Consider the following 18,304-nt stretch of genomic DNA (forward strand, 5'->3'; position numbering starts at 1 on the left):
TGATAAGTATTTTATGTGTTAGCTAAGATGATTTTAACTCTTATTTTACAAATAACCGTCACTTCTAATGTGCTGGATAATTAATGTCTTTTATGCCTCTTGTGTATATTTTTATACCAGTCCCTCTCTAAGGTACATTTTAGCTCTTCTAATAGCCTGGCTCTTGAATATTTTCCCATGTTAGCCTGTCCATTTCTTTCCACGACCAGGCCGGCCTCCACCTGTGTGAACAGGTTTGCCAATGAACATGGCTTTTCCCCTCATTGACTTTCCTGCCATGTGACTGCCATCATCTTTTTGCCCTCCAGCCTTCTAACAGGTTAGAACAAAATAGCCTTCTGTTAATGACTGCCTCAATATTTTTCTTTCATGGAATTACTATTGCCATTCTCCCCAAAGCGTTCACTGGGGAAATAAAACAACTTTTTATTTTTATCCTAATGAGTGTGATTATGTCTTGTGACAGTTTTAACTCCAAGGTCAATTTTTCTCAATGCCTCCACATGGGGAGTGATGACAAAGGAAAGAGAAGACTAAAGAAGGCACGCATGGGATAGGGACAGAAAGGCAAGTAGCTGGAGTAGTGGGGAATGACCTCATTACCATCCTACACAATCTTGTGTAGTTCCATTAAGCCTGTGAATCATTAGCTTGCACTGTGCTGTTAAGGACTTGGATTGGAACCAATGAGAAGTGCATGTACATGGACCATCTTGCTTATGCTTCAGGGAATTGTTGTACAACCTCTGTGACAAGTTTAGCTAAAGAAGTGCTTGCTTCTGTTTCCTTTGATTAGTCTCTTTTTGACCTTGGCTAACTCAGGTCACCCACCCTCTCTGTGCTTGAGTGAAGTAGAATCCAGGACTGTGATTACTCTGAGGTATCAATATCAAGCTATAAAGGGCTGATCAGTGGACTGGGCCAAAACATGAGGTCAAGAGTAGATGAGATGGCAGAAGTCAGTCCCTTCTTAAAACCTCTGAAAGCATCTGTCTTATGAGCCAAGATCGAAGCATAGGTATTGAGTGGAAACCCCACAGGGACTGAAAATCAGTAAGGGGATTAGATTTAAGGAAGCTGAGTAAGGCAAGAAGGATTGAGTTTATCAAAGAATGAATTAGGTTTATATTCTATAAAACTTATTACCATGAACCATGTGAGTAATAATATAGAGCAACACATACTTGTTATCTTGCATCTATGAATCAGAAGCTTGGGCACAGTTTAGTTGGGTCTTCTGCTTAGGGTCTCACAAAGCTGAAATCAAGGTGACTTCTGGCCTGCATTCTCATCTGAAGGGTCAAATGGGGGAAGAATTCACCCACAAGATCCCTCAGGCAGAATGCATTTCTTTGTGATGTTTGTGTCAGTGTAAACTTGTTTCTCTAAATCTAGATGGAGAAATAGAGATAGCAGAGGGAGAGGGTTTAACATAGTAGTCACTACATCTTATGTAATCACATATGCATGATCACATACATTCCATCACTTTTGCTGCTCTTCAAGTCAAAGTTCTTACTCATGTTCAAAGGGAAGAGATTATCCTGGACCATGAACACCAGGAGGAGGGGTCAATTGGAGACTTCATAGGTATATCAAGTCTGCCCAGGTATCTGCCACACAAGAATTATAGACTATGTTCATGGACATTTAAGAACAGGAGAAACCAAATGGCTATTGACAGATGGACAAATAAAAAAATATGTTCTATATGCACCTAAGGGAATGTTATGCAGCCTTGGAAAACAAGGAAGTTCTAATACATGCTAAAGCATGGATGAAACTTGAAGATTTCATACAAAGTATAATGTAACTCAAACACAAATTGACAAATATTTTATGTTTCTACTTACATGAAGCATGCTATGGGGTATATTTTGAATGTCCCCCAAAGATCTATGTGTCAGAGGCTTGATCCCCAGCCTGTGGTGGTATTGGGAGATGGTGGAACCTTGAGGAGGTGAGGCCTAGTATAGGAATTAGGTCACTGGGGGCATGACCTTCAGGGGGATATTTGGATACTGGATCCTTCCTTCCTCTCTCTCTCTCTCTCCACTTCCTGTCTGCCATGACGTGGACAGCTTTGCTTCACCACCTGCTCCCTGTCATGGTGTTCTGCTTTTCCAAAGATTCTAAACAACAGTCAAAGACCATGAACTGAAATGACTAAAATAATGAGAGCCAAAATAAACCTTTTTTCTTATAATTATCTCAGGTATTTTGTCATACTGATGAGAAGTTAGCACAAGGCATCTAGTTCTAGCAAAATCTGGAAACAGAATGGTGGTTTCCAGAAGAGGAAGAAGGAAGAGGGAGTTGTATATATCAGAGTTCTCTAGAAAAGTAGAATCAATAGGATGTGTACATACATAGAAAGAAATTTATTATGAGGAATTGACTTAAATGTTTATAGAGGCTGAAAAGTCCAAATCAGAAGTGAGGGTCAGTAGCCTGAGGGTCCAGGAGAACTGATGGTACAATTTCTGCCCAAAGGTCAGCAGGTGAAGAAGACCCAGAAGGGCTAGGAGAGGTATTTTTTACCCAAAGTCCATATGCTGAAGAATTTTTTCTTATTTGTGGGGAGGTTAGTCTTTTTGTTCTTCAGTCCTTCAGTTTTTGGAAGAGATCCACCCACATTATGTGTTGAAATGTGCTATATTTTACTAATTAATATGTTCATCCCATCCCCAAACACCCTATCTTGGCACTTGATTGCCCCCCCCCCAAAAAAAAACTATCTGTAAAATTCACCATCACAGGAGTTATTTATTGGGTACAGAGTTTCAGATGGAAAAGATTTTAAAAGTTCTAGAGGTGGATTGTGCTGCTGACTGTACAACAATACAAATTTAATTAATTCCATAGTGAACAGTATGTCTGAAATGGTTAAAATGGCAACCTCTTTATGCTATGAAATGTTAGTGGCATGTTAAGTAACTATGGGAATAATAAAGTGTCCTTTTTATTTCAGGATCTATTAATTCATTATTATATGGAATTTCCTAAGATTTTATTCAAGTGTGAGTCACCATGGTTGTTGCAGAAATGTGTCCAATCAGGACCTTGCTTCCTGGCACTCACATTCCAGGGAACTGGCAAGGGGCTTGGTGATAAAGGTAAGTAACATTTTCTGGCTACCAGCTGGTTTGATAAGGATGTATTTGCTACATGTTGATAATTGTGTGTGTGAACTATGTCACAGAGCAAAACATTAAATGGCAAAGAAGCTGTTTTCAATTTGGTATTAGATACACTGCACAGAAAAAGAGAATGCATGGAAAACTTAGGGAGAAGGAAGAAAATGGAATCCTAATGAGACTGCCAATATTGGTTATTTTTACTAATTAGTTTTCTAGAGACTTTATTTATTTTTCCATTCTTCTGTTAGCTATCTCTTCCTTCTTTTTCTTTCCTTTTCTTTTTTCCCCCCAAAGTGGTTTAAAGCAAATTTTAGAATCATGTTACCTTTTACGTAAATACTTCAGAAAACATTTTTAGAAGATATGGATATTTTTTAGAAGTGCACATACCTTCAAAGAGATATTTCTTTTCTGATGAGGTGATCATGAAGGAAAAATAGATGAGAAGTCTATTCGTGAATCCATGTAGTTAGACATACTTAAGGGGAGTGCACAGAAGAGTGTTTGTGACTTGAGTCAATCACTGGTTAGACCAAAATGTATTATTTGCTGGGCAACTTATCTGTGCTAAATATTAGAAATAATAATAGTTATAACAAATATTTGTTGAGTTCTTGTTATATTTCAAATACCAAATTGAAAACAGCTTTTCACTTTCACTCATTGTCTCATTTGAATCCCTATAGCAACATTATCCAGTAGACATTATCTCCACTTATAGACAGAGACATTGATCAGTGTTAAGTAATTCCCCAAGAGGAAAGACCAAGGGAGATATTTGAAACTTTCTTATCTAGTCCAATAGTTCTCTCTGCTGCTGTTATATGGCCACTGTATGAAATAGTACCCCCAATTCAGTTCTAAAATTACCCAGAGTACCCTCTTGGAAATGGGAGTCATATGTGATTATCAATTAAAACAATGAGAATTATTAAAAAGTGTTAATTGTAAGATATTGTATACAGTTTTCCACAGCAAAAGTTAACAAGCAAATGTGAATATTGGGCTAAATGAACCCTCTTCCACAGATTTAATATGACTTACTTTCTGTTAATTTTGGCATCCTTATCTAATGAGTATATACAACTTTTTCCCTCTAAGACTCATGGAAAATACGTTTTTCCTTTCATAAATTGCTTACTGAAATGTTAGAATCCACCACTTTCCCCACCTGCAATAGATGTAACCCAAGAATTTGCGTCACTCAACTTCCCAATATGAAGCAAAGACTCCCTTTCCTCCCAGGGATGATTGAGTCATTTTTCTATTAGATAACAGAAGCTATTTAAACACTCCAGCAGAAGCTCATAAACTTTTAGTTTGTTGAAGTCCTTGACTGCTACACTCTCTGATTCTTGGCATGAATTTGGAAATGACTTTTGATGACCTCAAAATGAAGCCTAGGAAGGATCAGCCTGACCAGAAGTTAAATGGAGAAAGAGCTAAAGGTACTAGGGGTGGGTAAAAGTGTACAGAGAAAGAAATGTAAATTTATTGAAGAAAGGAGTTAAAATCCATTTAATGAAAATTATTACCATTCAAGGAAAACAAATAGTATATAATGATGGTGATGAAAACTTATACTGCATATTATTTACTACAAACTATTCTCTATGCTATTCATTTTAAATGTTTATTTTTTAGACTGTTCAAATAATACTTTGAGATCCATACTATTATTATCTCCCTTTTACTGAGGGCCTACTGGGATCAGGAGGATTAACAAAATCACCCACATTTATGGAGCTAGTAAGTAGTAAACTAGAATTATATCACAAACTCTCATTTATTAGAATCCAATCCATGAGATGGTTCAGAAAACAAATTCATCCCACTGTGTACAGTCATAATTTTTGTTTATTCTTGAGGCACTGCAAAAATCTGAAATGTTTTATGAATTATGCAAAACAAGTTAAATGATACACATTATGGATTAGCATAAATTATGTTCTATTGTATATAATTGTTTGAAAATTTATACTTTCTTTTTGACACACACAGTAAATTAAACTGCTTAGGTATACATTAATTCATAAGTCCAACTCCACAGGCAACCTGGATAAATTGCCTTTTATTTTATATTCATTCTAAATAAAAAGAAAAAAAGGAGAGGAAGACAGAGAAGTATTGTCAGAAATTTGGATAAAGAAATTCTAAATCATGTTTCTATAAACAAGATAGAAATGTCTTTCAATGGGTAAAATAATGATGAGCATGGAATGATGTAACCCTTGAGTTGATGAACTAACTTGGTATGAAAACAGTGAAACATTTATTGGTAGACTTACAAGTTAACAATTGACATTTGTTTATTCATTCCTTCACTCAATCATTCATTCAGTATTCATGTAGTAAATATTGAGCACCTGTCTCTTGATATAATTATAAAATTATTCTGCTTTCAAAATCCTGATTAGATAAGTTACCTACTGAGAAACATCTGATTACTTTCTGATGAGAAAGTCACTAGTAGGAATGGGGAATGAATTAATGGTCTCTGAAGAACAAAGCAGTCCTCTAGATAATAGAAGTTGTGCTTTTCTATTATCTATTATTTCTATTATCTGGTATTCTGTAATTTTTTCCTTCTAAAAATTCAGAAGTTTCATCATTCAAGAGTGGTAGGCATATCTGATGTCCTGTAATTTGAAATGAATACTGACCAGAGAGAAAGGTCAGTTGAGACTTACAGAGATACATGCTAGGATTAGGCAATAACTTGCAAGAGATGAAACTACTTTCTACTTCTTCATTGCCAGTTTGTCACACACACGCAAAGAGAATCTGAATACTGAATCACTGAATGAGCTATCTTCTACCCTGTCAAAATTTTGATTTTTCTTTTGATACATGAGAATTTTGTGAATATTTGATCATCAATTGACTTGTATTGTTACACATTTACAGTGGAAATTTTCAAATGTAATATTCCAAGCAGTCTGGCTATTGACAACTGGATTAAAGTCCTATGTTTGGGTTTTATCATCCGTACATTCTTAAGGTAGTTATTAAACTTTTCTGTTTTCCTCTTAGAGAGGTGAACAATACTGGTGCTTTATTTTTTTTTTATTTCACAAGAAGAGGAAATCAAATTCCTTGTATGGGATTTTTTTTTTTCTGAACTGGTAACCTCTGTTTTTTGAGTGGTGGAACTCATAAATGGACCTTTATATGACTGTGAAATTCATAATTGTGTTTATGTGGGTATATCCCCACCCCGCCGTCTGTTCTGTTCCATTGGTTTTCATGTCTATTTTGGTGCCAATCCATATACTAACAAAAGTACTATATACTAACAAAATATACCATATACTAACAAAAATCATGCCATTTTTGTGAGTATAGCTCTGGTAATTTAAGGTTTGATACTTACTACATCACTTTTCTTGCAAAGGATTGCTTTGGTTATTCTGGGCCTCTTATTTTTCCAAATTAATTTTATAACTGCTTTTTTATTTATATAAAGAACATCATTGGAATTTTAATAGGAATTGCATTAAATCTGTATAGTGCTTTTGGTAGTATGGTCATTTTGATAATATTAATTCTGCCTATCCATGAGTAAGGTAGATCTTTCCATCTTCTAAGATCTTCTTTGATTTCTTTCTTTAGGGTTCTGTAATTTTCATTATATAAATCCTTCATCTCTTTCATTAAGTTGATTCCCAAGTGTTTTTTTTTGAGGCTATTGAAAATGGGATAGTTTTCCTCATTTCCCTTTCTGAAGATTTGTCATTGATATACAAAAATGCCTTTGATTTATGGGTGTTGATTTTATATCCTGCTACTTTGCTGAATTCATTTACTAGTTCTAGAAGTTTTCTGGTGCAACTTTTAGGGACCTAGCTTCCTTAATAAGATTCCTGTGGTACAAGAATTAAAATCAAGAATCAATAAATGGGATGGACTCAAACTAAAAAGTTTCTTATCAGCAAAAGAAATCAATAAATGGGATGGACTCAAACTAAAAAGTTTCTTATCAGCAAAAGAAACAGTCTGTGAGGTGAATAGAGAGCCTGCATCTTGGGAGCAAATATTTACCCCTCACACATCAGATAAAGCACTAATCTCTAGGGTATATAATCAACACAAAAAGCTAAACACCAAAAAAAAAAAAAACCCCACAAATAACCCAATCAATAAATGGGCCAAGGTTCTGAAGAGACACTTCTCAGAAGATGATGTACAATCAATCAACAAATGCATGAAAAAATGTTCATCATCACTAGCAATTAGAGAAATGCAAATCAAAACCACTCCAGGATTTCATCTCACTCCAGTCAGAATGGCAGCTATTATGCATACAAACAACAATAAGTGTTGGTGAGGATGTGGGGGGAAAGGTACACTCATACACTACTTGTAGGACTGCAAATTGATGAAGCCAATATGGAAAGCAGTATGGAGATTTCTTAGAAAATTGGGAATGGAACCACCATTTGACCCAGCTATCTCTCTCCTGGGTCTCTACCCAAAGGACTTAAAAACAGCATACTACAGGGACACAGCCAAATCAGTGTTTATAGCAGCACAATTCACAATAGCTAAACTGTGGAGCCAAAAACCTGGATGACCTTCAGTGGATGAATGGATAAAAAAAATTGCCATATGTACACAATGGAATTTTACTCAGCAATAAACGAGAATAAAATCATGAATGTGCAGGTAAATGGATGGCATTGGAGAAGATAATAACACTAAAACAAACAAACAACAAATTAAGTGAAGTTAGCCAATCCCAAAAATAACAATGCCGAATGTTTTCTCTGATATAAAGAGGCTGACTCATAGTGGGGTAGGGAGGGGAAGCATGGGAGGAATAGATGAATTCCAGATAGGGCAGAGGAGTGGGAGGGAAAGAGAGGAGGCAGGGGATTAGCAAGGATGGTGGAATGTGATGGACACCATTAGCCTAAGTACATTTATGAAGACACGAATTGGGTATCAATATACTTTATATACAAACAGAGATATGAAAAATTGTGGTATATATGTGTAATAAGAATTGTAATGCTTTCTGCTGTCATTTTTTTCAACCAATAAAAAAGATTATAAATGGAATAAGTTACACTTCATGTATTTGTAATGTCAAAATTCACTATCATGTATATCTAAAAAGAACAGATAAAAAAGAATATATTTATATCTATATACATATATATGTACTTTTATCCAATTAAAAAAAGAGTCATTTTGCAGAGATTAGACAAAATATCAGCTTCAAAATCAGATAATCAGAGTCAGGTATCGAGTTGAATCCCAGCTCTTAAAATTACCAGTTTTGTGACCATTAGTAAATTACTTAAATTCTTTAGTTGTTCATACTTTTCATCATAAGTGTGTGATCAATTATTTGCAGAGCCATTGGGAGTATGAGAGAGAAGAAATCAAGTACAAGCAAGATCCAAAGAATGGTTTGACGACTTGCTTCTATTGTTTCTGAATTTCTGATTCTCTCTTTCCACCTCTAGGTTTTCACTTTCTTACTTCTCGGTGGTGGTGCCCTGCTGCTGTAACTCTGGGGATCCTTTGCATGGGATTATTGGTGACCATCATAATGCTGGGGATGCAGTGTAAGTACTGAAATAGGTGGGATGAGTCTACATTTATGAATTTATTTCCTAAAAATTACAAAACAACCTTGATTCAGATTTGTTTTAGGCAAAATGTTTTTAAAGTGAGTGGGAAGATGAATGGGTATATTGTGTTAATCCCTTAAATTGATAAAGACATGAAATAAAGAATACACATGGTAAAATATTTTTTTTTCATTTTCATAACTTCATAGAGAAAGTCTATATAAATCCAAGAATGATGGAGAGTAAAATTACTTGACATAACTAATCCACAAACTCACTTGGACAAACCCAAGATGAATTTCACTAACTCTTGTTGAGATTTGATGAAGATGATTAAATGTCCTTAAAAATCAGAAATAGTCTAAGTAAAGCATTTTAAACTAAATGTACTTTAAATTTATAACATGGTCATTTAGGAAGAGAGTGTATTAATAGGAAAAGCAGAAGTGAAAATAAGGACAAGAATATCTAAGAAAATTATATTCATCCATCTAATTTGTCTGCATATTTAGATTGTAGATCTGAACTATTTCAAGTGGCTGGGATCCAATGTATTAAGGTTTTTGAAGTGCTATTTGCTTCTGAGTTGTTCAAATTCATAAGATATTCTTTTTTTCTTTTGTTTCTACAAATTGAACCCAGGGGTGCTATATCACTGAACTGTATCCCCAGACCTTTTTAATTTTTGAGACAGGGTGTTGCTAAGTAGCTGAGGCTGGCGTCAAACTTGCAACCCCTCTGCCTCAGCTTCCTTAGAAGCTGGGATTACTGGCCTGTATCACTGTGCCCGGCTTTATTTTGAATCTATCAACACTAAAGGCCTTTTCCTAATGGTTGGGAGAAGTGTCTGGTTTCAAGTCAAGGGATCCCCTTGAGATTGCAGCATCAAGCTTCTAGAACTGAGATCTTTTACCCATAACATTCATTGCTGCTTGATTTCACAACCTTAGTTTCAACTCCACCCTTCCTAAAATGCACTATGGCAAAAAATAAAAACAAAAAAATGTTTTGAGACTCTAGTGACACAGTAACTTAAAATAATTTTGTGGGTGGCTATTTCAAAATAGGGCAAGTGTTCTGGTTCTTAAATAAAATTAGGAAGTCTGGAAAGTGAGACAAAATGGGAGGGGACAGAGGAGATTTAACGCAAGAATTAAGACACAAGTAGAATAAACCGCTAATGACAATTCCTATTAACAGTCACTGAGTATGGTGAGTGTCTTAGATTGTCTGTATTTTATTTTTTTTCACTGTGGTGTTACTTATTAATTTTAATTTGTGCACAGCTCTAATAAAAAATACTGGTAATTTTTTTTATCCTAAGTGTCAGAAAAGTTCCTCACATTAAAAAGACACTGCATAATTTCTAAAGAAATCTGGATCATCTTCCAGTAGACTTTGAAGTGCTATTTGCTTCTCAGTTATTCAAGTTCATGAAATGTTATTGTGGATACTTACCTGTTGTCAAAATTGATTATTTGATTTTGTGAAAATTCAGTGGAACTATATTGGGGATTGGATATGGAACCCTGATTCATTTCTACTGTAGTATTTCAGGTGTCTGATCTCCTCAAACAATACCAAGTCAACCTTACACACCAGGAAATCATACGGGAGGGACAGATTTTAGCTCAGCAGCAGGCAAAAAATGCTTCTCAGAAGTCACAGGAGGAACTCAAGGAAATGATAGAAATCCTTGCCTTGAAGCTGGATGAAAAATCCAGAAAGCAGATGGAGCTTCACCAGCAAAATTTGGATCTCCAAGAAGCTCTGAAGAGAGTGGAAAACTTTTCAGGTATTGTGGGAGGAAAGAGGGGGAGTAGCAGGTTTTGTGTTTAATCTTTATTTTTTATAAGTATTTCTAGGCACAGAATTGTCATACTGATGTATGTGTCATTCATTATTCATTCATAATGGTCTCCATCTGGAAGTTCTCTATTTTTGTCATCTCCACCCTACCCCATGTCAAATCCTAGAGACATCTGATTTAATGAAGCCCACTATTTGGTGGATTTAAGATTTTCTTCCTTAAAAAAAAAAGAGCTTCTTATTTCTTTAAAAATTCTTTTTTTTTTATTTCTCTGGAAGAACCTCCTCTCATCCTCACTGCTTGCCATAGGTAGTTACCTCTTTGCATTCTACTGTATCTTAATCATCAGATTTCTTTTTCTAAGGCGTCTTCTTGTCCTTACAACTATTTGCCGGTACTTCTGCATTAGACTTTATTCTGTGACACTATGTGAATGTTCACTTCATCAATCTAAATAGAATCAATGGAGGTAGACTTGCATGCAAGTGTTAGGTAGATACTTCAGGTTAGACAAAAATATGAGAGGTCCAAAAAGTCCCTTTTTATAAAAAGAATTGAATTGATTTCAGCTTTCCAGGACTCACAATCTAGAAGAGAGAAATAGTAGCATTTACAAGATTATTTTTAACTTTGATATTATTACAAAAGCTATCTGCATTATTTAGTCTTTCTGTGGTGTGCAATCCAAACAAGTGTATGATTTTAGTCTTAGGGAATGTTTGAAAGTGTGACATGGAGTCACTTTCAGACATGCATTGCTTTCTGTGAAGTACTTGAGTGCTTTGGTCTTAGGATTAGTAACTAAGTCCACTAAAACACAGATTTCTCTCACTTTTTTTTTCTTGTACAGCTTATATAAGTTCAAATATGTAACTTCTTAGAATTTATATGACATAATAATTGTTCACAGATATCTATTCCTTCATTTTATACAAAAATGAGACCACGATAAAGTTAAATAATAAAAATGGTAAGTGGTTTTGTGTAAAGTTTTGCAGTTTATAAATCCATTCCTTGTTTACAGAGTAATTTAAATTTCCAAAATAAGCAGAGAGATTTCTAGATAGGGTGATATTTAGCAAGTGTTATACATATATTTAATCTTTTTTTAGGGAGGGAGCTTTCAAAGAAATAAATGAACACAGAGCTCAAAGAAAGCTTGGAGGAGGCTTATATATCAAGGGCAGGAATATTTACATAATCAGACATAGCTATATACCAACCAACAGTTTATTTCATAGGCAAGGCTGTGAAACATTTCTGTTTTTATCAGTTGAAAATTGTATGGGATTAAATATATGTCAGGACCATTCAGAACCACCTTCCAGGGATGTCAAGCATGGACAATTAATTAAACTCAATAAATGGTATGTTTGGTGCGGGCAGATACACCAGGTAATGTGTTACACTTCTTGACAATGTCAGATAAAGGCCAGTTAGCAGATATACTAAATAAAGTTTTTCTTTAATCAATTAGCTTTGAGAAGATCATAAATAAATAGATATTAAAATACCACATGGAAAAATATGCAAGTTTTATCTGTCCTATAAACAAGGGTGTGGTCTCAATGCATATATGAAGAGGGAGAGTGATTACTTACCATGTGTTTGCTTACAGCCATTAAGCTAGTGAGATGCAGGGGCTTCACAGTAATGGATTTTACACTTAGCACCAGCAATAGCAGTGGTTCTCAGACCTTAGTATGCAAGGTACTTGTTAAAATGGAAGATTCCACATTGACTCCAGGATGCTGCATCAGAAAGACTTGTGAGTCTCACTGAGAAATGTGTTCAGAAAGAGTTCAAACTTAGAAATTTGAGAGGTAGTGTGTCACAGTGATTAAAAACATAGACTCTAGAGTTGGACTGACTAGGTTCAAATTCCTCTTTTCTCTATTTGAGAAATGAAGAATATTAACGGAGCCTACCTCAATGAGTTGTTATGAGGACTAAATGAGTTCATATATGTGAAGTACTTCCAGCGGTTTCTTGCACATGGTAAATAAGATTTGTGTTTTTTTCAAGTTTATATCTCATAATATTATATGGTAATTATGTACATTTTATATAGTATTATAATGTTAAGTAATATTATATGTATATTTCATGCATACACAAGGAAAAAAAGTTGGTTTCAATTCCATATTTTGAGTGTGTTTTTCTTATTTTTGTCAAAGTTTGTAAACTTGCCTAAGCTTTCGACCACAAAACTGATATTTTTGACACTTATATAATATGAAAGGCACATTAAGAAGCTAAGAAGGTTGCATTTGTTGCTTTCAACTTGACCTTTTGCATGTCCTTCTCAATCACTATCCTATTGTATTGCTCAGGGTCCTCCTGTTTTAGCCTCTTTGATAAAACCTATTCTTAAATTATCTTGGTTTGTGGCACAATAAAAACTGAATTAAAATGTAACTATTTTGAAAGATTTTAATTTTTTTCTAAACTTTGGTAACAGTCTAGATCAAAGGGCTCTGTCTTCCTTAAAATGTCATAAACTTAGGCAGAAGACAACACTGAGGATGAGAATGACACTGGTGATAAGATGGCCTGGGGGTGGTTGAAAACATTCATACACTCACTGACCTTGGCACATTTTGCATATTGCTAACTTCCTGAGTTGTGTTTGCTAGTCTCTCTGGGTATTTTGCTGCTGAGAACCTTCTTAATATTTGAGATTTTACTGAGGTTGAGGTCTTTATTTTGAATCACCATATTATTCTCCCTAAAACAACTTTGTCCAAAAGAAATATAGTGTGTGACACTATGTAACATTAAACTTTCTAGCAATCATATGTATAAAAAGATTAGTTTTAGTAGCATATTTAGGTTTATCCAAAATATCTGAAATATTTATTCAATATTAGTATAAAAGTTACTAATAGGATATTTTCCATTGTTTCATACAAAGTTTTCAAAATTGGATATGCATTTTATCCTTATAGCACATCTTAATGCACACTAGCAACATATGGTTATTGTTTCTAAAAGTAGAAGACACAGTATTTAGGCCTAATCCATTATTCAAAGATGTGTAGTTTTAAAATTCATAAGCCTAACTTCTTAATAACAGAGTGGCTATTAAATATCCATTTTCCAACTCTCACTTTCATTATTCCATACATAACTTTAAAAAGTAGATTGGGTTCTAAAATCACATTGCAGCTTATCCTATTTTTTAACAGAGCAAGTGAAAATGCTAAATGAGAAGTAAATTTAGTTATTAAAATCAGAAATCTTTATTTATTTTTCTTCAAACAAATGGAGAAATAAAGACCCTAAGGTTATTTAGGTATTTGTAGAGTACAGATATATTTTAATGAAGAAGAAATGGTATGCATGTGAGGGGACTAAGGCTAAAATTAATTACATAATTGCAGAAATACTTGTATTCAAACATAACTCACTGATTAAGTATACAACACTTCCCAGGTCCTTGTCCCCAAGATTGGATCTGGCATGAAGAAAGCTGTTACCTATTTCCCTCTGGACTATTTAATTGGGAAAAGAGTCAAGAGAACTGCTTGTCTTTGGGTGCCCAATTGCTAAAAATTAATAACACTGATGATCTGGTGAGTGTTTATGAATAATTATGGGGGTGGAGCATTGATAGCAACACAAATCTAGTTTAGGACCTGGGGGGAGAACCACTTGTTGGAGAGCCAAAATAGCTGTTTTGTAACATCAATTCAATCAAATCAGAAACATTACTCTCCACAGAATTTCATCCAGCAAGCAATCTCCCATTCCAGTTTCCCATTCTGGATGGGATTGTCACTGAGGAAACCCAACTACACGTGGCTCTGGGAGGATGGTTCTCCTTTGATGCCCCACTTGTAAGTTTCCTATTCCTTTCGATACTCCTTTTAAATTTTCTGTTTCTTATTGTATCTACTTTTAAAATTATTGCCACATTCTACTATTGACCTCATTTGCCACACTGAACCTTGGGGAATTTGCAAAAGTCTCTTTCTTCACCCCTCTCACAAAGGGCTTTGCCCATTTACCCTTTCAGATCTCTCTTGAGCTTTTCTTCCCATATTTATTGATTTGAAGTTTTAAGACAAAGCTACGTTTCTGACACAAGGTGGCAGTAAATTTAATTTTTTTTTTTTTTTTTTTTTTTTTTTACCTTCTTCAACTGCAGGTTTAGACTCCAAGGTGCCGTTTCCCAGATGTATGCTTCAGGCACCTGTGCATATATACAACGGGGAGCTGTTTTTGCTGAAAACTGCATTTTAGTTGCATACAGTATATGTCAGAAGAAGGCAGTTCTACTGAAAGCACTGTGAATTTGAAGGATCTGGAAAAAAAGGTCTTTTATTCTGGAAGTTAAGCTACTCTTCATCTTCACTTACGTACAAACCATGAGAGCCCTGAGAACTGCAGTGATGAGCTGGCTACAGAAACTGACTGGGGTTTTTCAGAAACGAAGACTAGGAATCCAGCTGCCTAATGCCTTTAGATCCAGAGTTGTAGATTCACTTTATTTGTCATCTATCTATCTATCATCATTGTCTGACATTTTTCAGCTAGTGTGTCCCAAGCCTCCTTGCTAATTTTCAAACCTTCTTCCATTTTCTATTTTAAAATTTGGCTCCTCTCCAACCTTGGGAACCATCTGCTCAATTTTCTCTGCCTTCCCCCACCCCCCTTCTAATACTGCATAGAAGACAGAACATAGAGAACTTACCCAACTATAGACAGAAGGCAAAAAAAGGGGAAATGGACCTGGTAAACAGTGCCCATGAAGGAGAACTAGAGAAAGGCAGCACCAAAATCAAGAAGCTCACATTCTCAACTTAAAAGCCATTGTCTTTTAAATTTTTATCTATTTCTAGACTCCACCATTTATACATGTTCATATTCCCCCCAACCTTTACCACCACACACACACATTTTGGGACAACTGTGGTGCCCCAGAAAATAATTAGTAATTGCATGGTCTTTTCCATGTACTAATTCACAACCCATTATCAGTTTCTGAATCAGTTATTATTTCTTCATCTTTTCTTCCTCCAAAGGACAGTCTAATAGCTTTAACCCCTCAAAATAGCATTTGTTAGAATCTCAGGATATATGACCCAGAGGCAAAATAATAGAATTTACCCCCCCCCCCAAATTACGTTCTTCTCTACAACTCTCTTATGAGATACTATGTTTCAGAAACATAAAGACCAAAAAATCAAGACACTCAATTGTAGAACAAACTGAGCCAGATATGTAAATATTGCTGAATAGAAACAGATGAAATTAGAAATATCTCTCCTATTTTCAGAGCTTTCCACCCCCTCCACAGGCTATTTTCTTTAAAAGAACCTTTCCATTTGCTACATATAATCTATCATCATATATGTAAATATGTTATAATATATATCCAGCATCATTATACACACATATGTATGCATATATATATGTATATATATACATATATATATATGTGTGTGTGTGTGTGTGTGTGTGTGTGTGTGTGTGTGTGTGTGTGTGTTAGGGTCTGTAAACAAGTCAGGATGGTACCTGGCATTTTGCCAGAGGGAGTGGTTTGTGAGGTGGTGCCAGTGAGGCATTAAGTGTGGAGATTCCTTATTGGTTGACTGGCTTTTATGTTAATTAAGGTAAGCTGTGTGGAATGTATATATACCCCTCCTGTCCTACAATAAAGGGCTCCTACTCCTGCTGTATCAATCTACACAAGTTGCTCATCACCCCCTGGTTATTTTGCTGCAGCCAGACTGCGGCATATATGTATGTATGTATATATATATATATATATATATATATATATATATATATGTATATACACACACACACACACACATACATATACACACAAACATATATTTCGTTGGAAAATGAGATGTTTTCTTGTTAACAGCTTTGTTGCTGTATTAATTGACATATAATGAATTGAACTTATTAAATTAGACAATTTGATGTTTTCCCACATCTAAACAATGCTGCCTTGTGGTGAGGATGTCAATACAATCAAAATAGTAAACACATTCATCTCCCCCAAAAGATTCATTATGCCTCTCCCAAATGCTTCTACTCCAGACAGGCACCAATCTGTTTTCAGTATGCATTTTGTAGAGTTTGTATAATTCTTTGGGGATTCATGCATTTCCATCTTGTTGTTTGTATCAGTTTCATTCTTTAAGGTTGAGTACCCCTGTGTATAAAAATACTACCATCTGTTTGTTATCTGTTTACTTGTTGATGACATTTAGATTTGTCTTCAGTTTTTTGATAATTACAAATTAAGCTGCTATGAACTTTTGTATACTTATGTTTGTGTGAACATTGGATTTCTTCTGTCCTGGGTAAACACCTAGAAGTGGAATGCCAGAATCATGCAGTAGGCATGTGTTTAGCTAGTTAAGAAACTGCTGTTTTCCAAAATATTTTCGTTTCACATTCCTACCAGCAGTGTAAGAGTAATTCAGTTTATGTCATCTGTTCTGGAATTTGGCCTTGTCAATCTTGTAATTTTGGCCATTCTAGTAGATATGTAATTGTATATCAGTGTAGTTTTAATTCACATTTCCCAAATGGTAAATGATATTGTACATTTTGACATGCTTATTTATCATTTGTATGTTTTTTTAAATAAAGAAACTACACAAGTATTTTCAGTGTTTTTAAATTGGGTTATCTATGTACTAATTTTTTAGTTTTGAGATCTGTGTATATTTGAGACAAAAGCCCTTTATCTGATATGTGACTTGAGAATTTTGGTTGTCTGTCTCTGCCTTCTTTTCCTTCTCAAAACAGTGCACTCACAAAACGAGAAGTTTTCAGTCTTGATAAAGTGCACTTCCACGTTTCTGTTGTTTAAGAACTCATTGCTTAACTCAAGGCCACAACATTTTTCTCCTATTTTGTTTTTCTGAATTCATGGTTTTAGGATTTACACTGAAGTCTATGACTTATTTTAGAGTAATTTGTGAGTTATGTATTGAAGTTCACGTCTTTGCTTGTGGCTATCCAATTGTTGTAGTAACATTTATTGAGAGGCAATTCTTCTCTGCACTGCTTTTGCATGTTTGTCAGCACTACTGTTCATGCATATGTGAGTTTATTTAAAAACTCTCTACTCTTTTATGGATGTATTTATTTTTATACCACTACCACCACACTATTTTGAATACTGAACTGTTATAGTAAAGCTTGAAATCACATAGTGACAATCCTTCAATTTTGTTCTTGTTCAAAGAAGTTGTTTTGGCTGATTTATGTCATTGTGTTTCCGTATTCATTTTTGAATTGACTCATCTATTTTTGTAAAAATCTTTTGGAATTTTGATTTTGATTGCATTGAATCTACAGATAAACTTCAGGAGAACTACATCTCGAAAATAATGATTCATCTGATTTCTAAGTAAAGTACATTATTTAGGCATTCTTTAATCTAAGTAAAATTTTACAGTTTTTTTCTGTAAAGATATTTTACCCATTTTGTTAGATTATCATTATGTATTTCATAATTTTGAAGTTAAAGTAGATGACATTATCATTTGTAATTTTTCTATACAAATACGGGTTGCTAGTATATAGAAACACAAGGGATTTTTTTGGTACTAACTCTATCCCAAAATACTAAAAAACTCAGTTCATTCTCCAAATAATATTACACATATAGAGCACAATTTTTCATATTTTTGTGTATAAAGTGTGTTCATGCCAATTCATGTCTTTATACATGTACTTTTTTTTTTGTTCTGTTGTATTTTCTATATAGGGAATCATATCATTTGTACATAAATACATTTCTG

General features: G+C 34.6%; 1 protein-coding gene across 2 annotated transcripts; it reads left to right on the top strand.

Moving 5' to 3' along the window:
- The first annotated feature begins 4,362 nt into the window (after positions 1-4,362).
- On the top strand, positions 4,363-17,158 carry Olr1 (oxidized low density lipoprotein receptor 1). 2 transcript variants are annotated; one of them, XM_005341813.4, is made up of 6 exons: positions 4,399-4,588; positions 8,612-8,713; positions 10,269-10,514; positions 13,965-14,104; positions 14,253-14,368; positions 14,680-17,158. In XM_005341813.4, the coding sequence occupies exons 1-6, from the start codon at positions 4,501-4,503 to the stop codon at positions 14,822-14,824; spliced, it is 837 nt and encodes a 278-aa protein (XP_005341870.2). In that variant the 5' UTR covers positions 4,399-4,500; the 3' UTR covers positions 14,825-17,158. The 2 variants fall into 2 exon arrangements, with proteins under 2 accessions (XP_040136921.2, XP_005341870.2); XM_040280987.2 differs by lacking the exon at positions 14,253-14,368 and having other exon boundaries at positions 4,363-4,588; positions 14,680-14,814.
- The last annotated feature ends 1,146 nt before the right edge of the window (positions 17,159-18,304 follow it).

Source organism: Ictidomys tridecemlineatus, chromosome 6 (assembly GCF_052094955.1).
Source record: "Ictidomys tridecemlineatus isolate mIctTri1 chromosome 6, mIctTri1.hap1, whole genome shotgun sequence".
NCBI lineage: Eukaryota > Metazoa > Chordata > Mammalia > Rodentia > Sciuridae > Ictidomys > Ictidomys tridecemlineatus.

What these genes read in the sequence shown, in the direction of transcription:
- Olr1 (XM_005341813.4), top strand. Translation starts at nt 4,501, where the DNA reads ATGAATTTGGAAATGACTTTTGATGACCTCAAAATGAAGCCTAGGAAG. An exon ending in CATAATGCTGGGGATGCAGT is followed by an intron (nt 8,714 to 10,268) that starts GTAAGTACTGAA and finishes TTTCTACTGTAG; the next exon opens with TATTTCAGGTGTCTGATCTC. An exon ending in TTAATAACACTGATGATCTG is followed by an intron (nt 14,105 to 14,252) that starts GTGAGTGTTTAT and finishes TACTCTCCACAG; the next exon opens with AATTTCATCCAGCAAGCAAT.